At 36.7% G+C, this 27,731-nt stretch overlaps 3 protein-coding genes across 8 annotated transcripts; all 3 read right to left on the minus strand.

Moving 5' to 3' along the window:
• Positions 1-3,365: 3,365 nt before the first annotated feature.
• On the minus strand, positions 3,366-5,548 carry LOC140783669 (28 kDa ribonucleoprotein, chloroplastic). Its single transcript, XM_073130622.1, has 4 exons — positions 5,180-5,548; positions 4,986-5,084; positions 4,449-4,739; positions 3,366-3,662 (listed from the first exon to the last, which is right to left on the minus strand). Exons 1-4 carry the CDS (start codon positions 5,498-5,500, stop codon positions 3,552-3,554), a joined length of 822 nt encoding a protein of 273 aa, XP_072986723.1. The 5' UTR covers positions 5,501-5,548; the 3' UTR covers positions 3,366-3,551.
• Positions 5,549-7,122: 1,574 nt separating this feature from the next.
• On the minus strand, positions 7,123-9,090 carry LOC140783670 (protein RGF1 INDUCIBLE TRANSCRIPTION FACTOR 1). The gene is made up of 4 exons (XM_073130623.1): positions 8,567-9,090; positions 8,265-8,462; positions 7,939-8,154; positions 7,123-7,842 (listed from the first exon to the last, which is right to left on the minus strand). The coding sequence occupies exons 1-4, from the start codon at positions 8,567-8,569 to the stop codon at positions 7,630-7,632; spliced, it is 630 nt and encodes a 209-aa protein (XP_072986724.1). The 5' UTR covers positions 8,570-9,090; the 3' UTR covers positions 7,123-7,629.
• Positions 9,091-10,635: 1,545 nt separating this feature from the next.
• LOC140783960 (uncharacterized) lies at positions 10,636-27,523 on the minus strand. Of its 6 annotated transcripts, none has more exons than XM_073131120.1 (20): positions 27,160-27,523; positions 26,678-26,759; positions 26,536-26,598; positions 26,363-26,440; positions 26,205-26,264; positions 25,993-26,097; positions 24,875-24,985; positions 23,899-23,940; positions 20,496-20,606; positions 20,318-20,431; positions 18,435-18,549; positions 18,239-18,354; positions 18,096-18,138; positions 17,788-17,879; positions 17,019-17,067; positions 12,959-13,029; positions 12,498-12,617; positions 12,286-12,401; positions 11,176-11,221; positions 10,636-10,904 (listed from the first exon to the last, which is right to left on the minus strand). In XM_073131120.1, exons 2-20 carry the CDS (start codon positions 26,678-26,680, stop codon positions 10,872-10,874), a joined length of 1,488 nt encoding a protein of 495 aa, XP_072987221.1. In that variant the 5' UTR covers positions 26,681-26,759; positions 27,160-27,523; the 3' UTR covers positions 10,636-10,871. The 6 variants fall into 6 exon arrangements, with proteins under 6 accessions (XP_072987221.1, XP_072987222.1, XP_072987223.1 ...); XM_073131121.1 differs by having other exon boundaries at positions 27,163-27,471; XM_073131122.1 differs by having other exon boundaries at positions 27,236-27,438.
• Between the last annotated feature and the right edge of the window lie 208 nt (positions 27,524-27,731).

The raw sequence follows: 27,731 nt of genomic DNA on the forward strand, positions 1-27,731 counted from the left end.
AGAGAGAGAGAGAGAGAGAGAGAGAGAGTGGTGGGAGAAGGATAGAGATGAGAAAGAGTTGATGGAAGGTTGACAGAGTAGATGCTTTGTGATATTGAGTTCATCAATGCACTCACCATCATTGATGTGAGTAGTTGTTGGTAGCAATTAAGCACTATATTGTAAACTCAAGAAATCCTAATGGTCTCCACCAGATGATGACTTGTAACCAACTCTAAACTCTCTAAGGACTTGTATGGAAAGAGACTGAAACTTACATAACGATTATATATATATATATATATATATATATATAAACAAATATTAATACTATTTCTGAATCACTTTAGGCTCCTCTGCTCCAATGTCTCTTTACAGAGATACTTTATTCATTCTAAAAACAAACAATTGTGTTGCAATTGCCAAGTGTGACCACCTCCCCCAACAATCTGACTTAATTAGGTGACCAGGATCAAAGTTCTCTAATTTCAATATGATGGCTGTAAATTTGCCCTGCGCTACTCAGTCAAACTGACTCGCAAAGAAAGAAAGGGAGATATAGTTGTCATGTTAGGATCCTCTGCTTACCCAGAGATGAGACAGAGCTTAGAAAGCTTCATTAGCAGTCAAAGAAATGTCTTTCTTGGATGGTGAGTTTGCATTTTCGCAAGCAATGTGGAAGGAGTAGCAGTCAAACAAGTAGCTTTCTTGGAGAGTGGAAGCAAACGAGGAATATCTGCAGCCCAGGCTGCAAGGAAATTCCTACAATCTAAATACATGGCATAACATCATTTGCTACCAGTTCTTCTTTAAATTAAAAAAGGGTTTCTCTTTCTAACTTCAACGTCGATTGTAGAAAGCTCTCATGATTTGAGTTGTGACATGCGATAGATCCTCCTAACAAAGTTTTCTTCAAGTTTACTCGCTCGACTTTTGCCAAATCCTATCTCATGGCTGTCAACAATTAATCTCCCACTATAAAAGGAATTAATGAGTACTTACATTGGTAGGAAAGGAACTCCTTTGCCCTCCGCTGTATATTACGCCACAACAACCCAAAGACCTACCAACCCCACCCACTTCAGACGAAGAGACTCCTTTATATTCCAACTACTCATTTAAAGAACATAACCATTAGATTCCAAGTCACAAAAGATGGACATAAATCTTAAAGATCATAACTTGACTTAATATCTGATCTGAATCCAGAATGATCTATACCTATATACATACATGTACACACATACAAAGAGAGATGAGTGCGATTTAAAGCATTGAAAAAATATATAGAGAAACAGTATCACTTTCAGTGTCAGTTTTTTTCTCAAAATAAAATAATTTTAGTTTATAAAATTTTAGAATGATATCGGTTGATCCACCCATCTTTGTACTTTTAAGGCCTATAATCATCTCAGGCCCACCAACTATCTACTGCTGATTTGCCATAGGCAAGTGTTTCTTCCGGTTGACAGTTGTTTGACCGGATGATTCTAATAAAGCAATTGAGAAGAAAGTAACTCCACTGTGGAATAAAGACTACACAAACCAAAAGGAAGGCCATCTCTCCCTTCCCTTTTCCCTCTAAAGCAGCACTTCTATTTAGACAGGGAATCCCTAATTACCCTAATCGAAGTGATAAGTATTGACACTTAAAGCTAGCTTACAATTGTTGCTGAGTTGCAAGATCTTAAGACCTCCTTGAGCAATATTGTGGAAGTCCTTCTACAAAGCACACTTAGGGAGCCTAAGACATCTGCTAACAAAGCCACTGCTGTGAGATCGGAAGTTCTGACTACCTCAATAACAGTTGATGCTCACTCAATTGGGTGCTTGATCTCTCAAGAAAAAGGAGAAGAGTCTCTCACTGACAAAAAAATAAAAATAAACGAAAACAAAAGTAGATGGTGGAAGTTTGAGACATTTTTTTTATTACAACTAAACTCTTTAAGTGATCATTCTTATAAGAATATTATATGAAGCACAAAAAGAAGAATGGATGATATGACACAAAAGTTGTGAAAGCTGATAAACATCTAAGAAAAGCAGAAAGAGATGTTGCTGGTATATTAACATGACTGGATCCACAAGATCAGAGATCAATAATGGTGGTGAAAAAAGAAACAACGAATGCTTCAACCCCCTGTGGGACTTCCAAAATTTGGAGGAATTTGAGATGTTCAGAAAGAAAAAGGGAAGTCATGCCATCAGTTAAATGAAACATAGGGGCCCTACCTGATGGATGAAATCATGATATGTCCAATGTTGAACAATTTCCGGATTCATGTCAAACTTTTCTCGTGCATCTGCTCTGCTGGAAAAGCATGGAAAGAAGCCAACTGTTTATGGTGATATGTCAGCTAAGATGAGGTACGAAGGTAGGATTGCTCACCCTTTCTAGAGACTATCAAAAAATAGAGAATGCAAAGCAGAAATTGAGGAAGACAAGAGTGAACATAGCCCCCATACCCAACAAGTTGGGCCTACCAACACATAATTCTTTTTTTTAAGTAATTGATACTTTACAACTAAATGAACTAATGGGGCCTGCGAAGGTAATCAAACAAATACTACTAAATTAAATCATGGCACAGTTGATGTAGCAGCAATTTCACAAATTTCTGAAGGGAAAAATTCCTAAGCTGGAGAAGTGGAAGTCCTACTAATAAGGTAACTGCCTAATAAGGTTGAAAAGCAACGAAGAATTTTATAAATAATCAGCATTTCCCAAAACAAAAAAAAACAACTGCATCCTAGTGTTCTCCTGGTAGATTTATTATCGGAGTATACGGCAACAGGTGCCACTGGCAGACCTTACCATCACAGTAGGTAGGCACCATTTACCTTTACAATATACATCTGGCAACTGCTAGTATCAAACAGTGATAGTTTAATCAGGTCACTCAGATGAATGGCGCATTAGAGGATTAGGTACAGTTAACTAACAAAACAAACAAATCTCACTACATTGAAATCCACCTGGGTTCAGGCAATTCCATTTATCAAGTGCCCTCAAAATATTACTTCTATTTTCATTTCAAGGAAAAAGCATGGAGTTAAAAGATGTATCAGCAACATGAGTAGGAATATGGGGCATCACCTTCAGTTTATACATCTAAGAGGCGTAGATTCTAATTCTCAAACCAAGCAAGTTCAAAATAGCAATCATTAAGTGGATGATGCTCAAAATGAAATGATAGCACTAAGGGGCAGTATTAAGCCTCATAATTAAGATTAGGGGTAATTAACCTTTAATATTATTACCCCAAGCAGTGTGTGATAATGTAAAAGAAGAGCCAAAGAGAGTATAGAAATTCTGTGTACCATGTATACATTTTCAAGAAGTACAACCATCAGATCTTAGATGCAGAGAAACTAACATACTGATATTGAGAACAGAATCAAGAAATTGTCGATTTAATATATAAAATGATGTAACTAAGAAGGTGATAATACAATCAATACAGCAGGTAAAAATTGAGAAAAACCTGCATATTTATCTTTCTCTGGCTGTTAATTGACCTGGTGCTATACACAATAGGTCAGCAAATTTTACATTGATAATTTAGTTGTCTCTATGACTCGTCAGGTTGGCCATCAGAATCATTTGCCTCTTCTGATGCACTTTCAGGCTGATCATCAGCCTTCTCACTTACTCTTAAACGAACAGGTCTACCCATAAGTTCCTATTCAAAAGCAGAAATTTGATTTTATAAGACATGGAACATAAGAAATATGTTATACTGAACCTCAGCAGAAAACTGTATTATCAAAGAAATGAAAAGTTCACCAAAAGAGAAAAACATTATCCTCTACCAAAACCAATGGGTCTCTCAGTCACACGGTCTGTGATTCATTTGTCTTTTTAGCATATTCATGACTTATGGGTGAAGACAAATCCCCCTTTAAACAAGTGGAAAGATATCATCTTCCTTCTTTGCTAGTTTAGATATTTCTATATTGTAGGGAAATCTTTCGAAGTCTTCCATTTGTTAGCATATGATAACAATTTATAAGGCAGATAACTCTATCGACCAACTTTCTAGGCTTGATTTATAAATTATTCAGTCAATCCATGCTAACCAAACACCAAGAAGACCGTAACAAGTGTCAGCCTTCAAGGTGCTTCTTGAAAAGCTTGAAGCTTACAGAACATTCTCTTGTAAAGATCAAACATGTTAGGAGCTCCAGTCCTATTGCATTATGCAAAATGGTCTTCTACACAGGAAGTTCCTATTCTATGATTCCATCTGTAGTGTGTGAATTTTAATGGTCCATCTATCCAAATTATGAAAATAGTGACATTTGTATGAATAATTTTGTTTTATGTTGTGTTACAACACTGGAAAGTTGCACATTTCAAATTTGGCATTTATCGCGTCTTCCATAAGCGAACTTGTAACTAGATATCAATGGTTAATATTGCATATAAAAAATGAAAAACAGAACTGAGAACTGAAAATAGATGTCACCTTCCCATCCAATTCAGAAATAGCAGCCTCTGCTTCCTCCTTGGTGGCAAAAGCAACGAAGCCATATCCAGCAGATCTTCCGGTTGGGTTCTCAAAAACCACCCTAGCAGACAATGGCTTAAATTTTTCAGAGAAAAATTCTCTGAGGTTGCCAGACCTAGCTTTCCAAGCAAGATTTGACACATAAATTTTGTGCCTTTCTTCCACAACAATGGCACCTGGAGGAGGAGGTGTTGGCGGTTTTCTGAAGCTTTTTGCAAATTCCACCCTAATTATCCTCCCCGTCAGTTCCTATACAATTTTGAAGTGAATCGTAAAAGTCATGTTGCATGGGGGCATCATCTCTTTTCTAATTAAGCAAAAAATCAATGGAAAGAAACACAAAAACCAACCAAATTCCATTAATAATGCCAACCAACAATCGAGAAAAAGGTTACCTTACCTACGACTTCATATTACAATAACATAAATTTATGTTCCCCTAACAAGCACAAATATTTTTTTTTTTAAAACCCTAAGGCTATAGATTTCCCTTACATAAGAGTCAAATTTATCGACAACAGCTCGCGCCTCCTCTCCCGAAGCCATTGTGACGAACGCGAACCCCCGGTTTTGCCCATTCTTCTGCTTAATGATCTACAGAAAAGAAAAGGATAATAACAATACCCCCAATAAACTAAATATATCAAAACACTATCAAGAACCGACGAAAAGAGTGTGGCTACGATTACCTCCACGTCCTTGACGGTGCCACACTCGCCGAAAAGCTTCTCTATGTCGGGAGCGGAGAAGTTCCAGGGTAAGTTCACCACGTAGAGCTTCCTCCTCTTCTCCTCCTCGGCGGGCACGCTTACCGCCCCCTCGTTCTCGTCCACCGCGAGCTCCTGGACCGCCGAGCGGGGCCGGAGGCGGAGGAGGCGGGAGGGAGCGGATCGGGGATTACAGAAAAGCGGAGGGGCATAAAGGGAAGACCGTATTTTTGTGGCGGGAGAGAAGGTTTTGGGTTTAGATTTGAGATTGGGGGAGAAGTGGAAAGCCACCGCTGCAGCCATTTCCTTCTCTCTTTTTTTGGGTGGAAACTATCAGATAGAAGCTGGGTGCTGGGAGGAGGAATTTTTATAGTGGGAATGAGGTGACGAAATTGCCCCTCTTCTGGATTTGGATAAGTCGGTCCCTCTCAAGTCTCAACCTATAGTCATTGGGCCTTTCTAATTGGGCCGGCCCAGTTATGCCCTAGGCTTAGCAAACTCTATAGGTAAAATTGTGGGCCCAATAAAACTTTAGCCCAAAAATTTTGCTCCACTTTTCTCATCTAATGCCAAGAGAGATTGGGCATAAATTACTACTAGATTTTAAAATAAAACTCCAGTGGATGGATATTGACTACGAATAGAGGCAGAATTAAATCTCTCTAAAACAAAACACGACGAAATCTATCTTGTTTAAAAATAAATAATTGTTCCGTTTAGCACGCAACACCTACTTCGTCATCAATCCATTCCTTCAACTTAAATGTGAAAGAGGAAAAAAGGAGATTAATTGGTCCACAAAAGAGATAGGATGGAGGCTGTCAACATTAAACCACTTGGCCTCGTTTTATTCAACATGATAAAGATGGCATCCATACCTTATCATCGCTGTTATGTTGGATTGGCCTCACTCTCCACCCGCCCATACCCTTGGTTCTAAAATATCAACTGGACTATGTCCTACCACCATACAAGGAAGCGAACAAGTACAATGGACCTTTCTTTTCCTTTCGTAGTTTCATATCTGTGTGTGTGTGTGTGTGTGTGTGTGTGTGTGTGTGTGTGTATAAATATATAAAAGAAGCCAAATGTTAGATGATTAATTTAATCAGAAACCTAACCCGCGATCCAGGTCAGCTAAAAAGCAGCAGAAAATGATGTTTATGTCGTGGAGTTAAATGGGCGATAAGGATTAAAAGCTAATGACGTATGGGCATAGACAAAGTCATCAATTGGGGGGTTGGGGGTGGGGTCTGCACCTAATACCAACCTAAACCAACTTTTAACGGCCCGTGGTGGGGACTTTTTTTGAGAAGCCAATGGAGAGAGGGCCAAAGGAGGCCACGTGGACACGGACTGAGGGAGAATTATTATTCTGTAAATGTGTGTGTTTACAACCTTGGACCGGATCACCTGGCCCTGGTTATTGAGTGCCGTGTTGTATCTCACTAGGCTTCTACTGCAATCACAGCCGTCCGTCGGTGATCAAAAGTTGATGATTAAAAAAAAAGAAGACGGGATAAGATAGCATCAAAGGCTTGGAAGCATGGTCCAGCGGCACATTTCCCAAACGACAAACCGCCAACACGGACCGAGTTTGGCCAATGAGAGATCGCCACGTGACAAAGAAACTTCGAGAGAGGTGGGGGCACACGTGGAGCCACGGATGACTTACCCGGAATGGAAATGTGCGAATGAACGTTTTAATTTTACACAACGCCCCACCACTTTCGAACTTATTCCATTCGCGATACATGCCACAAAAGCTGTGGTTGATTCTCGCCATATTTGAAAAGCAATAATCCCATCCATGCAGTCTCTTTCTCTCTTCATATTTGCACACAAGTGTAAAGCTATAATAAATGTTTCTTTTTTTTTCTTTTTTTTGATTTAAAAAGCTATAACAAAAGTTAGGCATCCAACAGTGTTAAACATTGCACCCATCTTCTTCATATCACATAAAGCATATGCCACAACTATTACAACACAAGGTCCATATACATCCATCCATCCATCCATCAATCCATCCACCATCGCGTTTCATTCCTCCCTCTCTCTCTCTCTCTCTCTCTCTCTCTCTCTCTCTCTCTCTCTCTCTCTCTCTCTCTCTCTCTCTCACTCATTATCTTTTATATATACATTGTTTATAATACAAGGTTAAAATCTACAAGCAAAACTTAGGTAGGTATTAAAGAGTAGTTACGACCTCCTTTAATCTCTCTTACTAAATTCATCATCACACCTCCTATAATAGCATCTCTGCTGTTGTAACTATATCTAAGACTAAGATTATAGAACCAATTTAGATGAGAACTAGATTCTTCAAATTGGCAATTGCTCTCTGCATACGGATTTGAGTAGACCCAGCACCGGCCTCCACATCCAGAAGCACGGAGTGCTCTATATACTACTTTGGCTACTATTGGAATGCATTAGAGCTCTAGAATTAGGCTTCCAAATGGGGCTCTATGCGGAATCCCCTTGCGCCGCTTCGCCGTGCGGACGCCAGCTGCCGCCGATGGCGGCGGCGTCGAGGGGGTGAAGTTCTGCACGGCACTGCTCGTGTACGAGTCGTCGGAGTCCGACGCCATCGTCGCCCTCTTCTTTTTCTTCTTCTTTTGAGTGTCTTCGGAGCTTCCGTTGATCTGGGCATTTCATCAAACATTTGGTCACAAAATCTAGGATTCGATTGAGACGCAATTGGCATTGCTCCAAGCCTGTGAGTGGGTCGAGAAACATACCTTGCAACCAAGAGAGCAGAAGCGGAAGGAGTCGAGAAGGCTCCGGTCGCAGACTTCGCAAGTGTTTGTCACGCCTTTCCCGGGCCTCGGCTGTGGCCTCTCATTGAGGAAGACGACTCGAGCACTGTTAATTATGTAAGTCTGGACTCCACTTATATCCAATACTTTCTGGATCTCCGATACCCGGATAACATCGTGGTACGATGACCTCCTTATCTGAACAACACCCAAAGTAAAGTGAATTATTCCTCTCAACACAAGATTTCTACTTCAACTTAGCCTAGGGGGTAGAAAAGAAGAAGACCCACATCGAGACTTTTTATTACCTGAATCGCGTGATGATCACGGTGCTGAGATAAGCAAAGAGAGCAGAGAGCGCCATTGTTGCAGTCGAGGCAGTACATATTGCATTCGCTCTTGTGGGAATCCGCATGGAGCTTGCATTGGACGAAGAATTTCGTAGATAGAAGTGGTTTTAGCCATGGCGGCCATTGGCTGTCTTCTCCCATGCCTCCTCCTCCTCCCTGATTGCATCCAATCCCGCAACGAAACGAATTATAACAATAGATGAGAATCCAAGAAGAACGAATGCATGAAAACAGAGGAAGGTGATAAAGGAGATACTGACCATGATCCTTCTATTGTTGAGATTGAGATCTTTGAGCAGCGGTTCGTGATCGATCGCCAGTTTGAGGGACTGGGTTGTGCTTAGTTTTGATTACAATCTCTTTGCTTTTGGACAGAATCAATGGTGAGAGGAGATATAGAGAGAGAGACTAAGGACGACAAGTCTTCGTGTACTTTGGAAAAGGAGGAGCAGTGATAAACTAGTAATGCATCTGATTTACTGCATACTAAGATGCGGGAATTTACTGCATACTGAGATGCGGGAATTTACTGCATACTATCCGGGAACTTCTCTCTGCTAACTAATCTAAATGCAGCGAGTTCCTACGACTAAGGTTGTAGAAAATCTGATGATAAATTAGTAGTGGGGATTCTTTAGGGTGGTGGTTCCTTCTTATCCGCCCAAGCCTAACTCCGAACCCAAACCTAAGATGCATTACGCAACTCTCTCTCTCTCTCTCTCTCTCTCTCTCTCTTTGTCTCTCTCTAGATTTGTTTATTGTTAATGGTGATGCTACTAGTTCCATTATCAAGACTATTCTAAGCATCTTTTTATAGGTTTTGGCTCCAAATCCACTTCTTCCAAAGCACTTAACCATATTAAAACTAAACAAAATGATTACTAACCCACACCATTAACATTGGCTTAGTTCATCTCAAATACTATTTTGTATCCTTAATCCTAGGGGTAATTTTATGTACTCTTTGAATCTTTGTGGATGGCTTATTGGACCATTAATGTCATGTGCACTGTTTCTGGGCAAAGAAGGCTTGCATTTAATTAGAGACTTTGAAATCGGCTTGCTGTTGCTTTTTCAACTTTTGTTTCAAAAATCTATTCAACCCTTGAAATTTTCTATGAAGAAATGAAAGGTATTACACTAATCTTGGTGATGGAATAGTTTGAAGTTGTGCAAATATAAGACCTTTGACTAGATTATTTGTTAGCTATCCTAATAAATAAGATCCACTTCATCTCACTGTTTGTTTCATGTGGTTTAGATTCAAGAGAAAGAATAAATAAGCTCTGACTAATGCCAACCACCATCCGATTCGTTCTATTATTAACTGACTCTAAGATGAGCCCAATCCTGTCATTTCACAAGCATCTAGAAAGATTTTTAAAAAAAAAACCCAAAAGGAAAAAAAGACAAGGATACATCAAAAGAAACCAAATTAACCTTAAATCAGCCGTCGAATCCCCAACAAGTTCCTGATAAATGCCGAGATATTCGGGATTCTCCGAATAGGGACAAGAATAACACGGGAATTACCTCGGTGTATGCGGTCCATTATACGAATAAATTGCCACCCGCCACTGGCCGTCCTTGGGTTAGGGGGCGAGGGGGTGGGAGAACCCTTGCCTTGCTCTCAGAGCGGTGAAATTGACTGCGAATAATTCCTAATGGAAGATGATGGACAGAATAGTGTAATAGGGACCAGATAGAAAAGAATGATGAGTTTTTTTTTTTTTTTTAAATAATTAATATTTTAAGTTTGCTCTTAATTTCTTTTTAAGGTCTAATTTATTTTCAAATTTAAAATCGAGTGACCCAGTCATGTAATTTTCAAATATATACCGCCAACTATATGATTTATATAAAAATTTATAAAATTTTAGTAATATTCAATTCACTCGGATGTTTATATAAATATAAGTCACGACTTATATTTGAAATTAGTTGACTGAGGAAGTTCGTATGAAACACGTCTCACTCTCTCGTGAATCCGATCGCACCTTCCTGCCAACAGTTGAGATTCTCCAATTAGTGGGCCACGCCATTAGAAAAGTTCTCCACGTGATTCGTATTTTTCATTTAAATTTTGATAATTAAGTTTACAAGAGGCGTTAAAAAAAAAGTAAATTTAATTAAGTTTAACTCAGTATCTAATTGGAGGGATATTTTCTGTGGAATAAACAATCGAGTTAGGATTAATTCAGAATAGAAGTACAACCCGTATATGAGAAGAGAGGAGGGCACCCTAACGACCCAGGAAATGAATCATTCAAGCTTGGGGTAGAGGATAGTTGTCTTCTAAACATGGTAGAACATAAAAACAACTCAACTCTAACACAACAAAACTTTATTGATTAGAAATAAGCAAATAACTGTAAATGATGAAACACATCCTTACATGTAGGAGTTCTTTATAGACCCCAGTGGATTAATTTATATTTGAATATACATAATATTGAGAAAAGAATTATATACATGTACATGAATAACTGCTAAAATACTTCTCGTGGTCCACTTTAAAAAGAATAACTCGAGGTTTCCAAGGATTTTATGACACGGATTGGATTTCTAAGCCTTGCCTTTCCTTTTACCATCCAAAGCCTGCGAAAAGAGCCAGTACTTAAAGATGGTGATACTATCTCATGCTTTATGAATTATAAAGTCATAATTAACATAGTATCTGAAATGTTGCAAGTTATATATTGTGATAATGTTGCTCACGGAAGATGGTGAACTATTAGTTGTTCAACAAGCTAAAAGATTAAAAGATAAACAACTCTTTTAGATTGCTGCATACTGACATATTTGTGTTTCTATTTATGTATTACATAGGTTCAAGATAAAATAGCATATGAAATAATAAGAAGCATACCTTATTCTGGAAAATTCTCATGGTCAACACAATAATATCACGCAATCTACAAAAGAAAAGAGAGATAATATTTAGATACACTCTTAAGAGACGAGGGAATAATACACGATCATTTAATACACACTCCGTTCATCTATAACACTACACTAAGGTCATTCTTGCTTCCTCTTGGCATGAAATGTATCAAAGCACTATCTTAGTTGTGATATTATTTCTCTGCAGACAAGATATTAGTTTTTCCCAAAGATTTGAGCAATTATTATTTTGGCTAAGAACTGTCAGGAAAAAAACATATGTGCTCTTCTTGTCTAATTTTAGCTAGGATGAACCAGAAAATTTATCATATTTCACCAATATAAACTCAAGTTATCTCATCAAGTTTTTATCCTGGGCATGATAGAAAACTATTGTATTTTAGATACTGCTCATTATAGTTAACATTGTCCCTGGAAGGCATTAAGATATTCATTCTACTTCACAGGACATTTATGGAATATATAAATATATCATACAAACAAAGCAACCATAAATGTTAATCTGGAAGCAACAGTTCTCTGAGTCAAAAAAGGGAACACAGAGAAGCAGGGTTCAAGGTACAAGTGCATGTTGATAAACCTATGAATTAACAAAGCTGAGCTTGACTCTGCCAGCTAAACAGGGTCTGAAGTGGCTGACAGCACAGACAGTGTAGGTGGTTTCCTTTATAAGTCCAAAAACAGTCATAGTGCAGACTAGAAGGGAGAAAAAGTACATCTTGTCACATATAAAACATTTAGTGCAGGTATGCTTTGATTAGACATTCTAAGAGTGTGAAGAGGTAAAGTTGGATATAGACTGATGTTAGCAATAAATTTACCTTAATATGGAATAATTTACCATCCTAGGGACCAAACATCAGGCACTCTACAAGCATTTGATTAGGTTTCCCTGATCTACAAGTTCCTCAGGTAATCTAATAATATAAAAAATTAAATTCTCTCCATTCTTTATTCTTTTTAATCTATAACAATACTAGGAAAGCAAAATGAAAGGTCCAAATCTGGACAGTGATTGATTACCAAAGCCTACTAGGATATGGAAGAAGGTATAGAAGAGAAGACAGAGAGTTACTTAATATCCTGTTCTGTGATGTATTCCTGAGAATTTCCATCTGTGCAAAATGGTAGACTTGTTCCGTCAGAGCAAGTTAGCACAAACTGGGTACTAGATCCATAAGGAATTTTGATCTGTGAAGACAAATAGACAGGTCATTGCGATAAGAATCCTAGCATTAAATAATATAAGAGATCATTGAGGGTGAAAAAAAATAAAAATAAACATACACATAAATCATGTGAATATTTCTCTTCAACTACCACTCGTTCTGTACGCTTGACCTTTATTAGGTAGCTGGACCGTTTCAAAATTAAAATTGTCGGCTCCCACCCATCAGAAGAATCAACCTATTTCATAATCAAGAAAATTACTCTGGGAATATGATGATGAAATTACAAAAGCAATAGTCAGTTATAGGGGCATATGCAAGCCCATAGTGCATAAGCATTCAGTTTTAACAATACTCGTGTTTGAAACCATGTTGTAGTGAAAAGGCTTGGATGCTGCACATATTTAAGTCTCAAGTTTTCACGACAGATATAATGTTACTCATGTTTGACGTAGCAAATGATTTAATCTGCAGAATAACAAATTCATACAGAATCGCAAGCTAGTTTTCATGACGTACAAATTAAAAGAAGAAACAACATTAATATGAACAAAGAATAATTACTCGTCCAGACCATACCAATAATGATAGATCGAATATAGCTCTCCCTGTGGAAATATATGTATCAATTTCATGCTGCATTTCTGGATCTGTAGAATATCAACCATATTCAGAAAGCCACTAAAGGTACATAAGGGAAGAAATGCAAAGCAAATTCAAGACCCAAAGATATGTTTATAAAGTTGCATTAATTCTACAGCAGAGATTTCAAGTCTACAGAGGAGCAAAGACAAAGGATTTTATGTATTAACTATGCTCACACCTAAGACCTTTTAATTTAGTACAATAACTATAACAAGAAAGGAAGCCTCATAGTAAGATTCAAGGAATGCCGTGCCACCCCAATACCGGCATGTGGCACAAGGGGCGCACGACACCTCTCCTCTCATCTCCTAGTAATGATCAATCATTGTGAAGCGATTGGAGGAGGCTATTAATGGTGAGAAAAGCCATCACCCTCCTCTCTCTTTGTCGCCATCGAGCTCATTCCTTCTCTTATCAATGCCCTAGATGGAGATTGAAGATGATTGGCATTACTACAAACAATAGACAGGCCGAAAATATAAAGAGTTTGCTTTGCCAATATAACTTGAATAGCGGATCACCTAATTCCCATCGTCTTCAACCTCTATCTAGGGCTTCGACAAGAGGAAAAGAGCACGAAAACAATGGCTTGATGCGGAGAGTAACATTGGTGGTGGAGGCTCCCTCTCTCCTCTTTTTCTTGTCCATCTCTTGCATGGAGCTGGCAGTCTTCTTGTACGGTTGGCAAGTGCCACAGCAAGTGTCGTGTTGTGCTAGTGGCCGACACGACAATCCTTGGTAAGCTTGTCGCATGTTCTAGATTAATATAAGTGTGGCTAACTCCAGAAATCACATTAAAACAATTTGACATGCTTGTCAACTAATAATTTTGATGACGTAAGTCAACAAATGAGACATGAGTGTGCTTGCATCAATGCAATCCACTTATCAGTTGAGTTAGTTATATTTCCAAATTCCAACTACACACACTTGCACAAAATTAATTTGATGGCATGATGGTATTAGACATAGTTCAAATGCATATTTATGTTTTGTTTATCTAACATTGATATTAAGGTATCAAAGAATATTTGTGTTGTCTTTTGTTTCATTGACAAATTGTCTATCAGTGGGTATCCTAAAATGTTAGCATCCGATATACCACAAGATATAGGTATTTTTGTTTGCGACCTCCTTCTGCATAACTTACAGTCAAGCATACAAAAGTGAGTTGTACCTTTACATTGCTATTTTTTATGTCAATATGTACACGGATAGTGATTGAGCCCATTTGCACCCATCACATACCATTCAAGATGGTACCTATATGAAATATCCATACACACCATGATACCTACACGAACCTCACTGTACTGACTGCAACAATTTAGTTCATGAAGGAAACAGAAGAAAACAATAAGGAAAATAGATTGCCATCATTGTAAATGCTAACAATTTAGCTCAAGAAGTCTATAGAAGAATAACAATCAATGAAGCTAAATTATGATACCCATACCCTTTATGGGTCAGCGATAGCATAAATAACATGGCATTAACAACTCATGTAATTTGTAATAGCTAAAGTAAAATTTTAAAAATTATAAAGCACAAGCAACATTTCAAGGAAAGATACTGATATGATTCAATATCATCACAGTATCAAGCATGTTCTTAACTGCATATTTCGTTAGAATAAATAATAAAATACAACTATAATTTAAACAAAATTAACAGTTTTTGGATGGGAAAAAGGATGCTGAAAAGGCAAAAGGAGAAGGAAAGAACAACTAAAGGAACTCCCTGGTTGGATAATGAATTAACAATACAAGCATTGATTTCTAAAATTATTATCAACTTTCAAATTTACTGAAGTTCAGCATGAACAATTCCTTAAATGATGTGAAAGATAATTAAGATCAAGATTTCTGGAAGCTGACCCAGGACAGGCAGAACGTGAAGATAATTGGTCTCAGATAAAACAACAGAAAAGTCTCATCGTAAAATATGCTGCTGACAATGTAACAAACTTTGAACTTGGTAATGAAATGGTTGAACAATATAAAACTCATAACTATTTAAGAGCTCCTATGTGTTTAAGAAATAGCACATCATTATAACAAACTATGTCAGAAATTTCAAACTTCAAGATTAAAGAAACAAGAGGTTGGATATGACTTGAGTTTGTGCAGACAAATTGCACTCTGCAATCCAAACTGCGGCGAACGGTTCTTCCATTATTGGAGTCATTACACTCATGGAACAGTACTGCTCAATTAAGTAACAGCTAAATTCAATGATGATAGGACTAGCATAAAGTATTTTCTACTCTGATTTAGAAGAGCCTATATCCTTGAAGCAGAGAAAGATATTCTGAACAGATAAAGTGACTGACAATGCCAAGTTTAAAGGCTTTCCTCAACAGATAAAAGCCATCTAGATTGGGAAAAAAAGAGGATGGAGGTATGTAGGATCACATAGCAGCATCATATTACGTTACGTACTAGCATTTGCTTTCTCATGATCAAGGGACCAGAAAAGATTACCTTTCTTATTGTATCAGTGTGTGTAGGATAGGGGTGTAAACGAGCCGAGTCGAAGCAAGCAGGCTCTAACTCAGGCTCGGCTCGAAATTAATTTCGAGCCCTCTAACTCTACTTAGGCTCAACCCAGCTCAACTCGAGCCGAGCTAAACTGAGACCGAGCCTGAATTGAGCCTATTATCAAGCCAAGCCGGACCGAGCCAGATCGAGCCCGAGCCGAGCCACAACCTATTTAAGCTGAAATAAGCTGAAATAGTTAAATTAAATAAAACTTTACGAAAGTTTAAAATTTTAACTTGTAAATAAAACAAAAGCCAACCAAATCAATTATAAAATTTAAAGCTACTCGGTGATTAGTAATCACACCAATTTCAAATTTTTGACCTGTAAATAGAACAAAAGCCAACCAAATGAACTAAATTATGAATTGTTTAGCTAACCAAAAAAAGGAAGTATAATAAGTTATTATGGATTGCTTAACATGGTCATTGCCCCTACTGTGCATATTCCTTCATGTGCAATAGTATCTATGCGATGGGTATTACTAATAAATGCTTTCTCTTTCGAAATAAATAGGAATTGTTAGCTCCTTAGCTCCATAAGCCAATGCTCTCTCGACTTGACAAGCCTAGACCTCTACTGAGAGATGTCGACTTGATAAAGACTTCATTCATTGCTGCAGAACTCTTTGCACTCTATCATATAATACATACTCTCTATTACCTGATTAGTGTTCAAGTATATATATGTATATATGCATATAGCCGGTAGTTGGCTGCCTTCTAACCGGGCAAAAGGCTGCAACATCTCTATTTCCTAAGAAAGCTTGGTGGTAGTAGACGGCAATGCCCTCCGAATACTCTGGAACTATTGTAGTGCGTACTTGGGGTGTAAACTAGCCTATCAAGCCGAGCTTCAGCTCATGCTCGGCTCAAAATTTAAATCAAGCTTCAAAATAAGCTCAGGCTTGGCTCAGCATAAACCGAGCCGAGTCGAGCTAGAGCTTCAGCCGACTCCAAGCCTGAGCCACTTGTTTATTTTGACACCCCTAGTGTAAGAGATGGGCTGACATGCAAATTGACAAAAAGGTATCAACATGCTCGAGAGTGGTATTAGTGAAGACAAAGTTATAGAAATGACTCCACAAATATATATGATTTTGTGTGAAAGAAAAGAGATGCTAAATAAACTAAAATATCATGACTGTTGAATGCAATCGGTCAATCAAATATGGCATATTCATCCAACTCCATATCATCTTGCATCTCATCAGTACATTTCTGAGTTCCTTGAATACTTTTCTTGTTCCTTACAATATTGCAGAAAATGGTCATAGACAGTTGATATCTTTGAAATTTCGGTCATAAGATTCCTTCACGAAACAATAAAATGAGAGCAAAATAGGCGAGAGATCAATATTTAGAAGGTAAAATCTACAATATTCGAAATGGTGACTCCTCATGCAAACAATCATTGCACAAAAGATTGGGAGTAATTAAAGATGGCATACTCACCACATATTATCTTGTTCTGATAATTGGCATACTGCCTCACCAATTCACCCTGAGCAATTTAAAAGCTGCTTCAGAAAATAATCAATTCTCATAAATAATATTCTGAAATTACTACGGACCTACATTGGGATAAACTTTTTTGACACTCTACATGCAGAATAAACAGGAGAAAAGCACCTTCATATTGCAATGCCAGTAAATACATAGTATGGAAACAATTAACATTTGCTCTACTTAGTCTAGAAATTTAATATGCTCTTTAGAAATAACTTTAGTTTGACAAATTTGCAAAGGTTAACCTTTCCATTAGTATTTATGTATGAGAAAATTATCTCAACCTGTGTTTGGCACCATATTTACTCATTCATATTCCTATCAACTACTTCCAACCAATTAAAGAAGATAAAACTTGCAAAAGGCTGTGAACTTTTTATAGATTCCAACATGTTAACCAGCTCGGGTCAGTGCACATTGTGCTGGTGCCTTCTTGATATAGATATGGCAGTATCTTGATACTCCCATAACCCAACCACATTCAGCACCTCCTGCTAAACACAGCGCCACTCTTCAGTACAGCCGTCGGAGGTGTGCAAATGTGTCAGCCAGGTAGTATTCAATAAGAAGAATTCCAAGCACACATAATTAGACTTTTATAGACAAACAAACAACAAATACCGGAAACATTGATGATCAAAACTCATAAGTTTGCTAGTATGGAGAAGTAAATATTATCAGTAATTAGATAATTTAGTTTGATGATTCAACTGACCTGGCGACCATTGTCATCCATTGGCGTGCAGTCGACAGCAAGAAGGGTGTCAACATCATCAGCAGTTACTACATATTCTGGCAATGAAGCACCTATATTGGACGATAAAGTGACCAAAATTAGTCTTGAGCTAAATTTGAACTCCATCAGAAAAATAAAGAATATCAAATGATATGAATATACAAGAACAAATAACTAAAGTAACTTCAGTTGTCACCTTCAATAAACTGTGCAGTGCCAAAAGGTGAACAAAATGCTACGATATAATATGATAAGCATGAACTATTCAAAGTAGCTTCAGTACTCACCTTCAATATACTGCTCAGTCCCATTTGGAAGAAGACGAACCCACTATAAATAGATTCCAGTATTAATCATACTGTGACTTAAAAGCACAAGGCCAGATACAAGACAAAGAAATTTTACATAGGTTGACAAAAAAGTTGTATACCTGAAAGATACAAAGAGTAGTGCCGTTTATAGGAAAGCCACAAGCTTGCAACCGAAATCCTGGTTTAGCCTCACCATCAATTTGAAAACCTTCTATACTGGGTAAGGAAATCTCACCTAGTAGTACAACTTGTAATCAATCAAACTAAAGTTGCAAGAATTTAGCTGTAATTACTAATTCAGTAGTTTTCCTTTACCATCATTTGAAGATGCTTGATTAACAAGTAACTGAGGGTCTGCACTGGATCTTCGGTATGCTCCCTCACCAATATTATCTTCAAAAGTATCTGCAGGGCCATACCTACCACCTCCCTGTATTAGATAGCTGATGACTATGTATCAGCAAGTTTAATATATCCAACCACCAAAACCAAGATATGCTAACTACTAGGCCTACAGGATTACAACTCTTACAATGAACGGATCTCTTCCTATGCTACTACTATAACACAAAAGCCACTCATAGGAAGTTAGGTCCAGCAACTTCAGCTTGGAATAGCTTAAAGTTGAGAAAGGAGTAAGAAATGGACTCGTGAGTCATGATGGTATGTAAATGAAGAAGATCATCCTCCGATTTTAATAATATGGATAAGAAAAACCAAACAAGAATGACTATCTATTCACTTCTATCATAAAATAATCCTTTTTCTAGTGTCAAGAATTCAAGATATGCAACTATTTCTTTTAACTCCTAAAACAAATAGTAATAATAATAATAATAATAGGTAATGTAATCCCATTAGGATCTAAAAATTTAGATAGATAATATAAGAAGAAAATCATCAATGTGCAATGCAGATAACGCTACATGCATTTGGAATCATGACATCTGGACAATACAACTATACATTTATTATATGCATTCATTATCTGAGAATTTCTTTCACGATGGCTGTAAGAGTTCTGAAAGATGTATTGGGTGGAGGTACTGATACTGAACTGATGGCATATAACCGGTGCGGAAGTATTGATACTAAACTCATGCATACAAGTGGTATGTCAAACCTAATATGGATACAAAACGAACTTGGAAATATAATCTCATAAAACTCTTTCCAACTTTACCTATTCTAGTAATATGAGAAATAAATATTCCTATAAATTGCATTATAAACCCAAATTTCAAAGTTGAAGATAACTTACACACACAAAAACATCAACGAATACATGATAATTGTTAACATGTTGGTTAATAAAGTGACTAGGTACAATAAAAAAAAGAGATGAAGGTATACAAGGATGACTGTAAAATCCATCACAAAATAGACATCATCCATTGACACATGACGCTTAACTGAACTTACAAAATATGCTCTCTTCTACAAGTAAACTCAAGGATCATGATGCTTTCTGAAAGCATGCAATAAGAGTATAAATGTATAAACGTATAATCATGATTTTTTGCAAACTAACAATCCTCACCCCCTTCTTCCAACGAGAAATACATATCTAAACAGATTCAGGAAGTTTTTTTCTCTATTATATGATTGACCATGTGTCACCAAAAGGAGATGAAAAGTACTTAGATAACGAAGTTGCAACTCAAGATTCAACTTACTATATTTTTGCTACTACGCACCTATTTTGATAAGAGAAAAGGGAAACCCTCCTAAGAACCCAAGATAAAATATGTTTTTCTTTGGTACATCACCAATTTGATCCACACTCAGATGAATCCAATGATGTCCAAAAGCCACTAGAACTTATTCAAATGGCACATGATTTTATGGATTAGGCATAGAAGTATATATAATAAATCACAATCTCCTATAAAGATCTTTACATAAAAAGCAAAATTACAACAGGAACATTAAATTTTATTTTTTAATTTTTTCATGGAATGATCTATCACCTTAAATATTCCATACTGAAGAAAGGGGGTATATTTTTTCAACAATGTGTAAAAGATGAGCAAAAAATTATAAGTTGCTAAAAGATGGCTAGCTAAAAACAGTGCATCACATTGTTCTTAATGGTGCACCAAATCCAAAATAAACCAAGTACTGACTGATAACAACTCCCTTGGCTTGTCATTATTAATGAATGGATAATGAGTATCAGAGTTTGGAGGGATATTTACATCCTTCAAATCCACGTCATAGTCCTGAATAAATCTTGTGTGGTTGTACATTGGGTTGATATGAGGATCATTTGGAAAGTGAGTATATTGATCGAAGTTGCTCAGCTTTGTTTCCTGTATTTAGAAACAATAGTTTTACATTCAAGTTGACAATAGAAACAGACCACACTGGCATTACCGCAAAAGAGTGAGACGGTTGACTTCTTGAGGAAGTTGCAATCGGTTGATTGCTGCGGGATGCGTTACCAGGTTGATTTCCATAAACATGATCAGTATCATCAAAACTAACCTGCGAAGAAAGCAATTGATTCAACTAACTGAAGTTGCCATTGTCATTGATACATAACTGAAAATTCTCATCATTAGCTATAACAAGAGAAAACCATGAACATCTTGTAGTTAAAGGTTAGTATGCACACTGGTAGTAACACCAAAAGACACTATTGTAAAGAAGTATTATTCATCAGATAACTATAGAGTATAGAGCGTTTCCTTCACTGCTACAGTCATATGACATACTCAAATAAATAACCATACGATTAAAGTCTCATGAATAATGACAGCATGATTTTATTCAAGAATTAATTTTATCCAAATAGATAAGAAATAGTTATGCCTCCACAAAATCCTGTTTTGAGTGTTCAAGAATTGTCACATGTTTACCTTATTTCTTCATAATTGGAATAAGCATTTTCAACATAGCTAATTCTTTTAATTGCATTGCAGAAAAAACAACAATTCTCCATGCATGATTATGCTATAAATCCTCTTTTTAAAGTATTCTTTTCCCATAGAATTTCTGAGAGAAAGAAGTTAGAATTTATACTCATCAGATTCAAAATTTGCACCACATATCCTTCAGAAGTTCAGATTCTTACATATCTATACCCGTCGTCAGTCATCTTTTTTTAATAGTAGGATAGTAATCAGACTCAGTATCTGGATAGTTTAACCTAAATCCTTTGGTGTACAGAAGTACCTTTATACTAATTCTAAAGATACCAATATGGCAAGCTTCATTCTGCACCTTTAGCTCCACCTTGCCAATAATAACAACTCCTGCTAAAGAGTAATAGTAGAATTTCCAAAAGGTGTCACCCATCTTCTAATGGACAGACTTGCCAAAAGTAGAGTCATGAGGTGAGTGTTATTCGAAAATTGATGCATTTGATCAGATATTCGTAAGAATCAACAGATTAAGGAAGAGAATCACTCCGGCACTCATGCTCAAATCAAAAGGATTGAGGTTTGATCCATCTCCTTCCATTCTTTCCTGCATCAATTGGCATTAGAGCCTGCGATTCATTTCTGCATCATGCCGAGAAGATATGCTACTATGCCTACTCTGCATGCGGATGAATGTGAATGAGAAATGCCTCTTGCTGATGCGCATCTACATGACAACGTGGAGCAAATGAGACCACAGTTGAAATCCCCCGCCCAACAGTTACGCTACTTCCGCATGTAGTGACCGACGTTGAAGTCATTCTCCAACGTCACAATTAGCTGGTACGGAGGCAGTTGATGGGAAATATCCAAATTCGTCACAACTAGATGGTAAGGAGGCACAACGGAGAAGAGCTAAAGAGTCTGGAAGGGTAGATGTTGATCTTGACGATAGGAGTCAGGCTTGAAAATTGATATTCATGAATTTCATGGTACTTTACAACATGATGAAATTTTAGATTGGATAAATGTCATTGAGGAAGTGTTAGATTTTAAAGAAGTTCCAGAGAATAAAAGAGTTTCCTTGGTAGTAATCCGTTTTTGTGTAAGGGCTGCAGCCTGGTGGCAACACACCAAAGCAATGTGGTATTGACATGGGAAGGAAAAATATAGCCTCCAGGGATAAATTGAAGCACATACAAACTTCCTTTTTGCCTCACAAGTATGCAAGATTGTTAATGTATATATTCTTATATTGTACCTAAGGGATAATCTGCCCTATATATACATGTATATACTTAATTCCTCATGAGAGAGTATACAAAACATCAGAGCTTTCTATTCGTATCAAGCAGTGTGGATGATTATACTTTTGAATTTTACCAATTAGTGTCACACAATGATTTGGTAGAAACTAAAGATCAATTGGCAGAGAGGTATATTGGAGGACTCTGTCAGCAGATTCAGGATAGTCTAAGTTTATTTGCCCCTTACCTGTAGGGGAGACACATTAGATAGTGTTGCAACATGAAAACCAACAAAGCTAACAAGTAAGCAATTCAGGCAACCAAACATCGAGTACCAACCAAGCTAGGAATATGGTTCAACCAGGGAGTACCAACAAACCACCTTCGAATGGACAACCAAGTAAGAGTCCTACAACCGATCCACATTGTTTCAATTGCGGAGCAACGGATTGAAGGAAAGGAAATCATCCAGGGAAGAATTTATTCATAATTATTAATGCAGGGAAGCATAGAAGGAGATAGATCAAACCTCAATCTATTGATTCGTACATGAATGTTGGAAGGAAGCTCTTCCTTAATTTAATGATTCTTATGAACAAATGATCGAAGGCATTAACTTTTGAATAACACAAAATTCGAAAGATTGAGAAAAAGCTCAGATATTCATTAAGAAATAACTAAATTCTCCTTTCCTTCCCTCCTCCCCTCTCTCCCGCCCTTATTTGTTTCAAGCTTCTTTCTTGCCTTCATTTGTTGTGAAAAAGGACAAATCACACACGCACCGATAAATAAATCTGAATAACTCATGAAATATATAAGAAATCACATGTAGGTCATATGTATTATGTATGTTTACCAATTTAAAAATAAATAATCTAATGCATGAGGCTTCCACCAATGAGAAATTTATAGGATATGTTCACTAATAGAGCAGAAAATAAATATATCTTAAGCAAAATTGCACTTCACTTCTCTTTGGCTTAGCTCAATTTCACAAAACTACTCATGTTCTTTTACCTTAAGCACTTAATACCCCAGTAGTCTTGACTAAAGTACAATCATTATCTTTTTTATTATATTTAATCAAACCAGATGTCGAATTTAAAGATTCTTATTACAAACAAAGTTGTGAAAGATTTGATAGACTTTTTAATACATCTAAAATAATATTGATTGAATTTTAAATGTCAAAGATATGACAAATATACTGAACATATATATATTTTTATTATATCTTCGTCATCTAAAATTTAATCATTATTATTTTAGATACCTTAAAAAATTTAGCAAATCCTTCACAACTTTGTCTCTAATAAAAATCTTTAAATTCAAACTTTGGTTTGATCAAATATGATGAAAAAGATAATAATTGTACTTTAGTCAATACAACAGGGGCGTTAAGTGCTTAAGTTAGAAGTACATGAGTAGTTTTGTGAAATTGAGCTAAAAAGAAGGAGAATTATATTCTATTAAGTCAAAAAAAAATTAATTCAAATATATGGCAACAAAACCAAATTGCAACAACACAAAGCAATTAATTCTACTACAAGCTTATCAAGCCAACTCTATACATTTATGTCTAAGCTAATAAATGTGAAGCTACTATACGTAAGTCTTAAGTTTATGTCGGAATAGAGAAGCTACATTCTAATGCAACAAAAGGCTTACATTTGATGCTCTAATCTTCAATTGCATATGTTGGTATAGACGCTGAAAATGACAACAAAAATATGTTAGCATATCAACTAGACATTTTGCAGATCATACTTGGCAAAAACTTTTATTTTGTTGAAAGTTGAAACAAATCATAAGCACACGGCAAATTAGTGATAAGTAGGTAAGTACTCAAGAGCATATCTAAACACCCGAGGAGAAGTGCACGATTGCAATAAAGAAGGCCACAATATATATACTTTAAGAAGAACGCAGAAGCAGAAGTCCCACTAAACAGAAAATACCCTCAGCTTAGCTACTTAAAAACCTTCTAGTTACTGTCTTGTAAACGCATATATTGATACACAAATTTGCGTCATACAAGGGATATGATAGTATGAGAGAAAAGATATTTGAGTAAGATGGAGAAATCACGAAATCATTTTCACATGTTTTAATGCAATGAGTGTAATCCTGGTCCTAGGTCACAGTCAAGTTAGAAGACACCAAACGATAATGTTCTTACTGAATGTTATCCCAAGGATGCTTGTTCCTGCGAAATCTTTCACAATAACAAGCTTAGATACGCTGCATGTATATTTGAAATCAGAATACCTCAACCTATCGATACAGACATAGAAGGAACTTAAATTAAGAAAAGAAAAAAGAAGTTAATTGGCATATGACATGTTTGAGCACGCAGAACAACAAACATAATGGAAACAATTTCCTCAGCCAACTCTTTGAACAACAATTGGTTAAGTAAGCAGGAATGCTGTCATGTCAATAGGCTAAAGTAAGGTAGGAGTTCAACTCTGTATAATAGAATATTACATCAAAATTCCCTCACGCTAAAGTTTTGTTTAGATGAAAGAACATGAATGGTGTTTCATTGAGAAATACAGGATACCTCTGTTAGAAACAATTGAATTTGAAACATTCTATAAGATGGCAAAGTTTTACAAGAACAGGGGTGGTGGATTGGTATTACCTTTGTACCAACCGCAATTGTTGAAGCATTTATCAGGGAGGGGCGAACATCGTACTCAGCTAATAAGCTAAGCAACGAAGAAGTGAATATGTATACCTCTTCCTCCACAACCTACAGTCATGAAAAGAAAATGTTAAGCAAATAGACCTTGTGACCGAATCAAAACATTTTGGATAAAGACTGACAAAAAGTTGCAACACAAACACAAACTTGCTTTGCAAGATTTTCTTGGAAGAAAACAAAAGAAGAGGACAATGATGTCTTGGTTTACTGTTTTGCTCAGCTGGTATAAACATAAAGATGACAACCTTATTCAAAATTGAAGGAATTATAACTGGAACATTTATATATAAGTTTTAAAAGTTTCTTGACAATATATACTGGAAGAATATTACATATTTAGTTATATATGTCATTTGCCATACATTCTTGTTGAATGAAGATTATCAAACAATGCTCTAACTCGAGTATCTCACAAAAAGACCACATCTCTTCCCATTTTGCAAAAGAAATGTTCTTTCTTTTTCATTTAAAAGAGGACTTATTGTGCTTTTTTTTGGCATCAAAAGTGCCCTTGATTTTATATTGTGCAAGAAAATGGTCTATGCATGCAGAATATTTTTGTCATTGACATACACTAGGTTCACCATACAAATAAATGTTTTGGTAAAAAGAAAGTGAAAACCAGTGCATAACGAAAGAAATAAAATTATAGCTCCTCGAAAATGAAAATAGGGATGACTTCAGCATTCCTTTTTTTGTCAACATAGACAAGGTATGCTGAACCCCCCCCCCCCACAACAAACACACCACCCCTCAAAAAAAAAAGGATATGGGCATGCCTAGAGAGTGGAAGTGTCGTAGTTCGTAGGTCCCAACTATTTAAATTCCTTAATTCTGCATCGGATTATATGAAAAAACAAAAATCCATCTGCCCAATGGAGCAATGATACCAAAAGCTTTGCATACTCGCATGTAGCGCGTAACTACTATCATCAATCCGACATCTCTTATGAACTGCTGATATGCATAATTCAGTTCCTAAACATATATAGAGGCTAGCAAGGGATTGAATTTCATATAGATATTCTCCAAAAGTGGATCCAGAGAATATGTACCTTCAGATCATTAGCCAATTTCATATTTTCTTCAAGATGACTCTTCTTTTGGGTTAATTCTTTTAAGGTGCCAGAAATGGCATCACCCTGCTTCTCATCAAATGCCTGGTGCAGTAAATAAAAAAATAATAAAAAGATAGAGTTTCACATATTAGTGAACGTAAAAAAGATATGTACAAGACAATCAAAATATACTCTTACTGCACACAGACCATCCGTAATTCAGAAAGCTTCCTCTCTAAAATGTGCTTCTCATTCAGTAACCGAAGCTCCTGAAAGACATGAAGCACCATTTAATTTATTCTCAAAGGCAGCCTAAATAAATGAAAAGGTCATATTAACATGTCCATAGGTTATGGGGAGTTCACACATTAAAGCAAGCATCAGCAATCTTTTTGCGGAGTAACACTATCTCTTCTTCCTGTGAACGGGATCTGGAAATAAATTCCTGTAGCAGAACAAAAATCAAGTCCTATTGATAAACTTGAAATGGAATGGATAACTTGAAATCTACCAACAAGTTAAAGATTGCAACAGCATTACCATGATTTCTGGATCCAATGAGTGAGTATTAACTTCTTCACTCAAATTTGTCAAAATAGAAACCTTGATCCAATAAGTGAGTAATAACTTCTTCACTCAAGTTTGTCGAAATAGAAACATCGATCCAATAAGTGAGTATTACCATGATTTATGTTCATATTCGCCATCATTTGCAGGTGTTGTTCTCACCAAGTTGCTTATGCAATCTAGAACCCTTATTATTCCTACAGGAAAAGAAAAGGGGAAATATTAGTAGACATTAAAGAATAAAGATAACTATACATACAGGACAAACAATTACGCAATGTGAAGACTTATTGTAGAAGGAAAAATATCCAACAAAGGAAGCATAAAAGAAGATAGAGTAAACCGAAAGATTGAACAGCAAGCTCCCCGAATCCCTTTTGACCACAAATAACCTATAATACTATGCTAGATCGGAGAACCTCCTACAATAACCGACCAAGAAAGCCACAAAACCAATCGAACTTCCTACAATAACCGACCAATCTGAGAACCTATTTAAATAATGACCGACCCCAACATCGTTTTCTTGAAAATGTTTAGCCAGGGACTACTCGCTAGGACTTTCTTGATATAGTAAATAACTGATCGAACACGTACTACCGGAAATTTGACGACGTGTTTAGAAAAACCTCCGCAGCTTGCACAGTGAAAGAGAAGCGAGTAGGACTGTTACTTGGAACTTCGAGATGCCGATCTTAATGACGAGGCAAGGTGTGGGCTCCGGAGATTTCACCAAGATCGGTTCTGTCTTTGGGAGAACGAGAGAGAGGATATAGATGGGGGGAGAGGAGAGAGAGAGAGAGAGAGAGAGAGAGAGAGAGAGAGAGAGAGAGAGAGACTAGGAGGGAGGGAGAGAGATTGCTGGTTGAGGTGATCGGAGAAAGCGAGCAAGAGAGAGAAGGGAGGGAGGAAGAGGAGGGTTGGGAACTGGGAAGGATGTTTAGGTTTTACATTCGGGGGTGTTGGTCACATGCGGTGAGCGTGCTGATAAAAGGATGTATATTTTGATTATGGTGGTAAAACTTGACCCGAGTTAATAACAGATACGATAATCCATCTTTTAATCAAATTTAGGTTTAATCTTATTAGGTTCAAGATATAAACGAGTCAATCAGTTTGACCTATTTAATGATTAAATTGTGTTCGAATTTAGGCCACCGACCCGTTTA

The sequence above is a fragment of the Typha latifolia genome, chromosome 3 (assembly GCF_019914945.1).
Source record: "Typha latifolia isolate L0001 chromosome 3, TyphaL0001v2, whole genome shotgun sequence".
In the NCBI taxonomy this organism is placed as follows: Eukaryota; Viridiplantae; Streptophyta; class Magnoliopsida; order Poales; family Typhaceae; genus Typha; species Typha latifolia.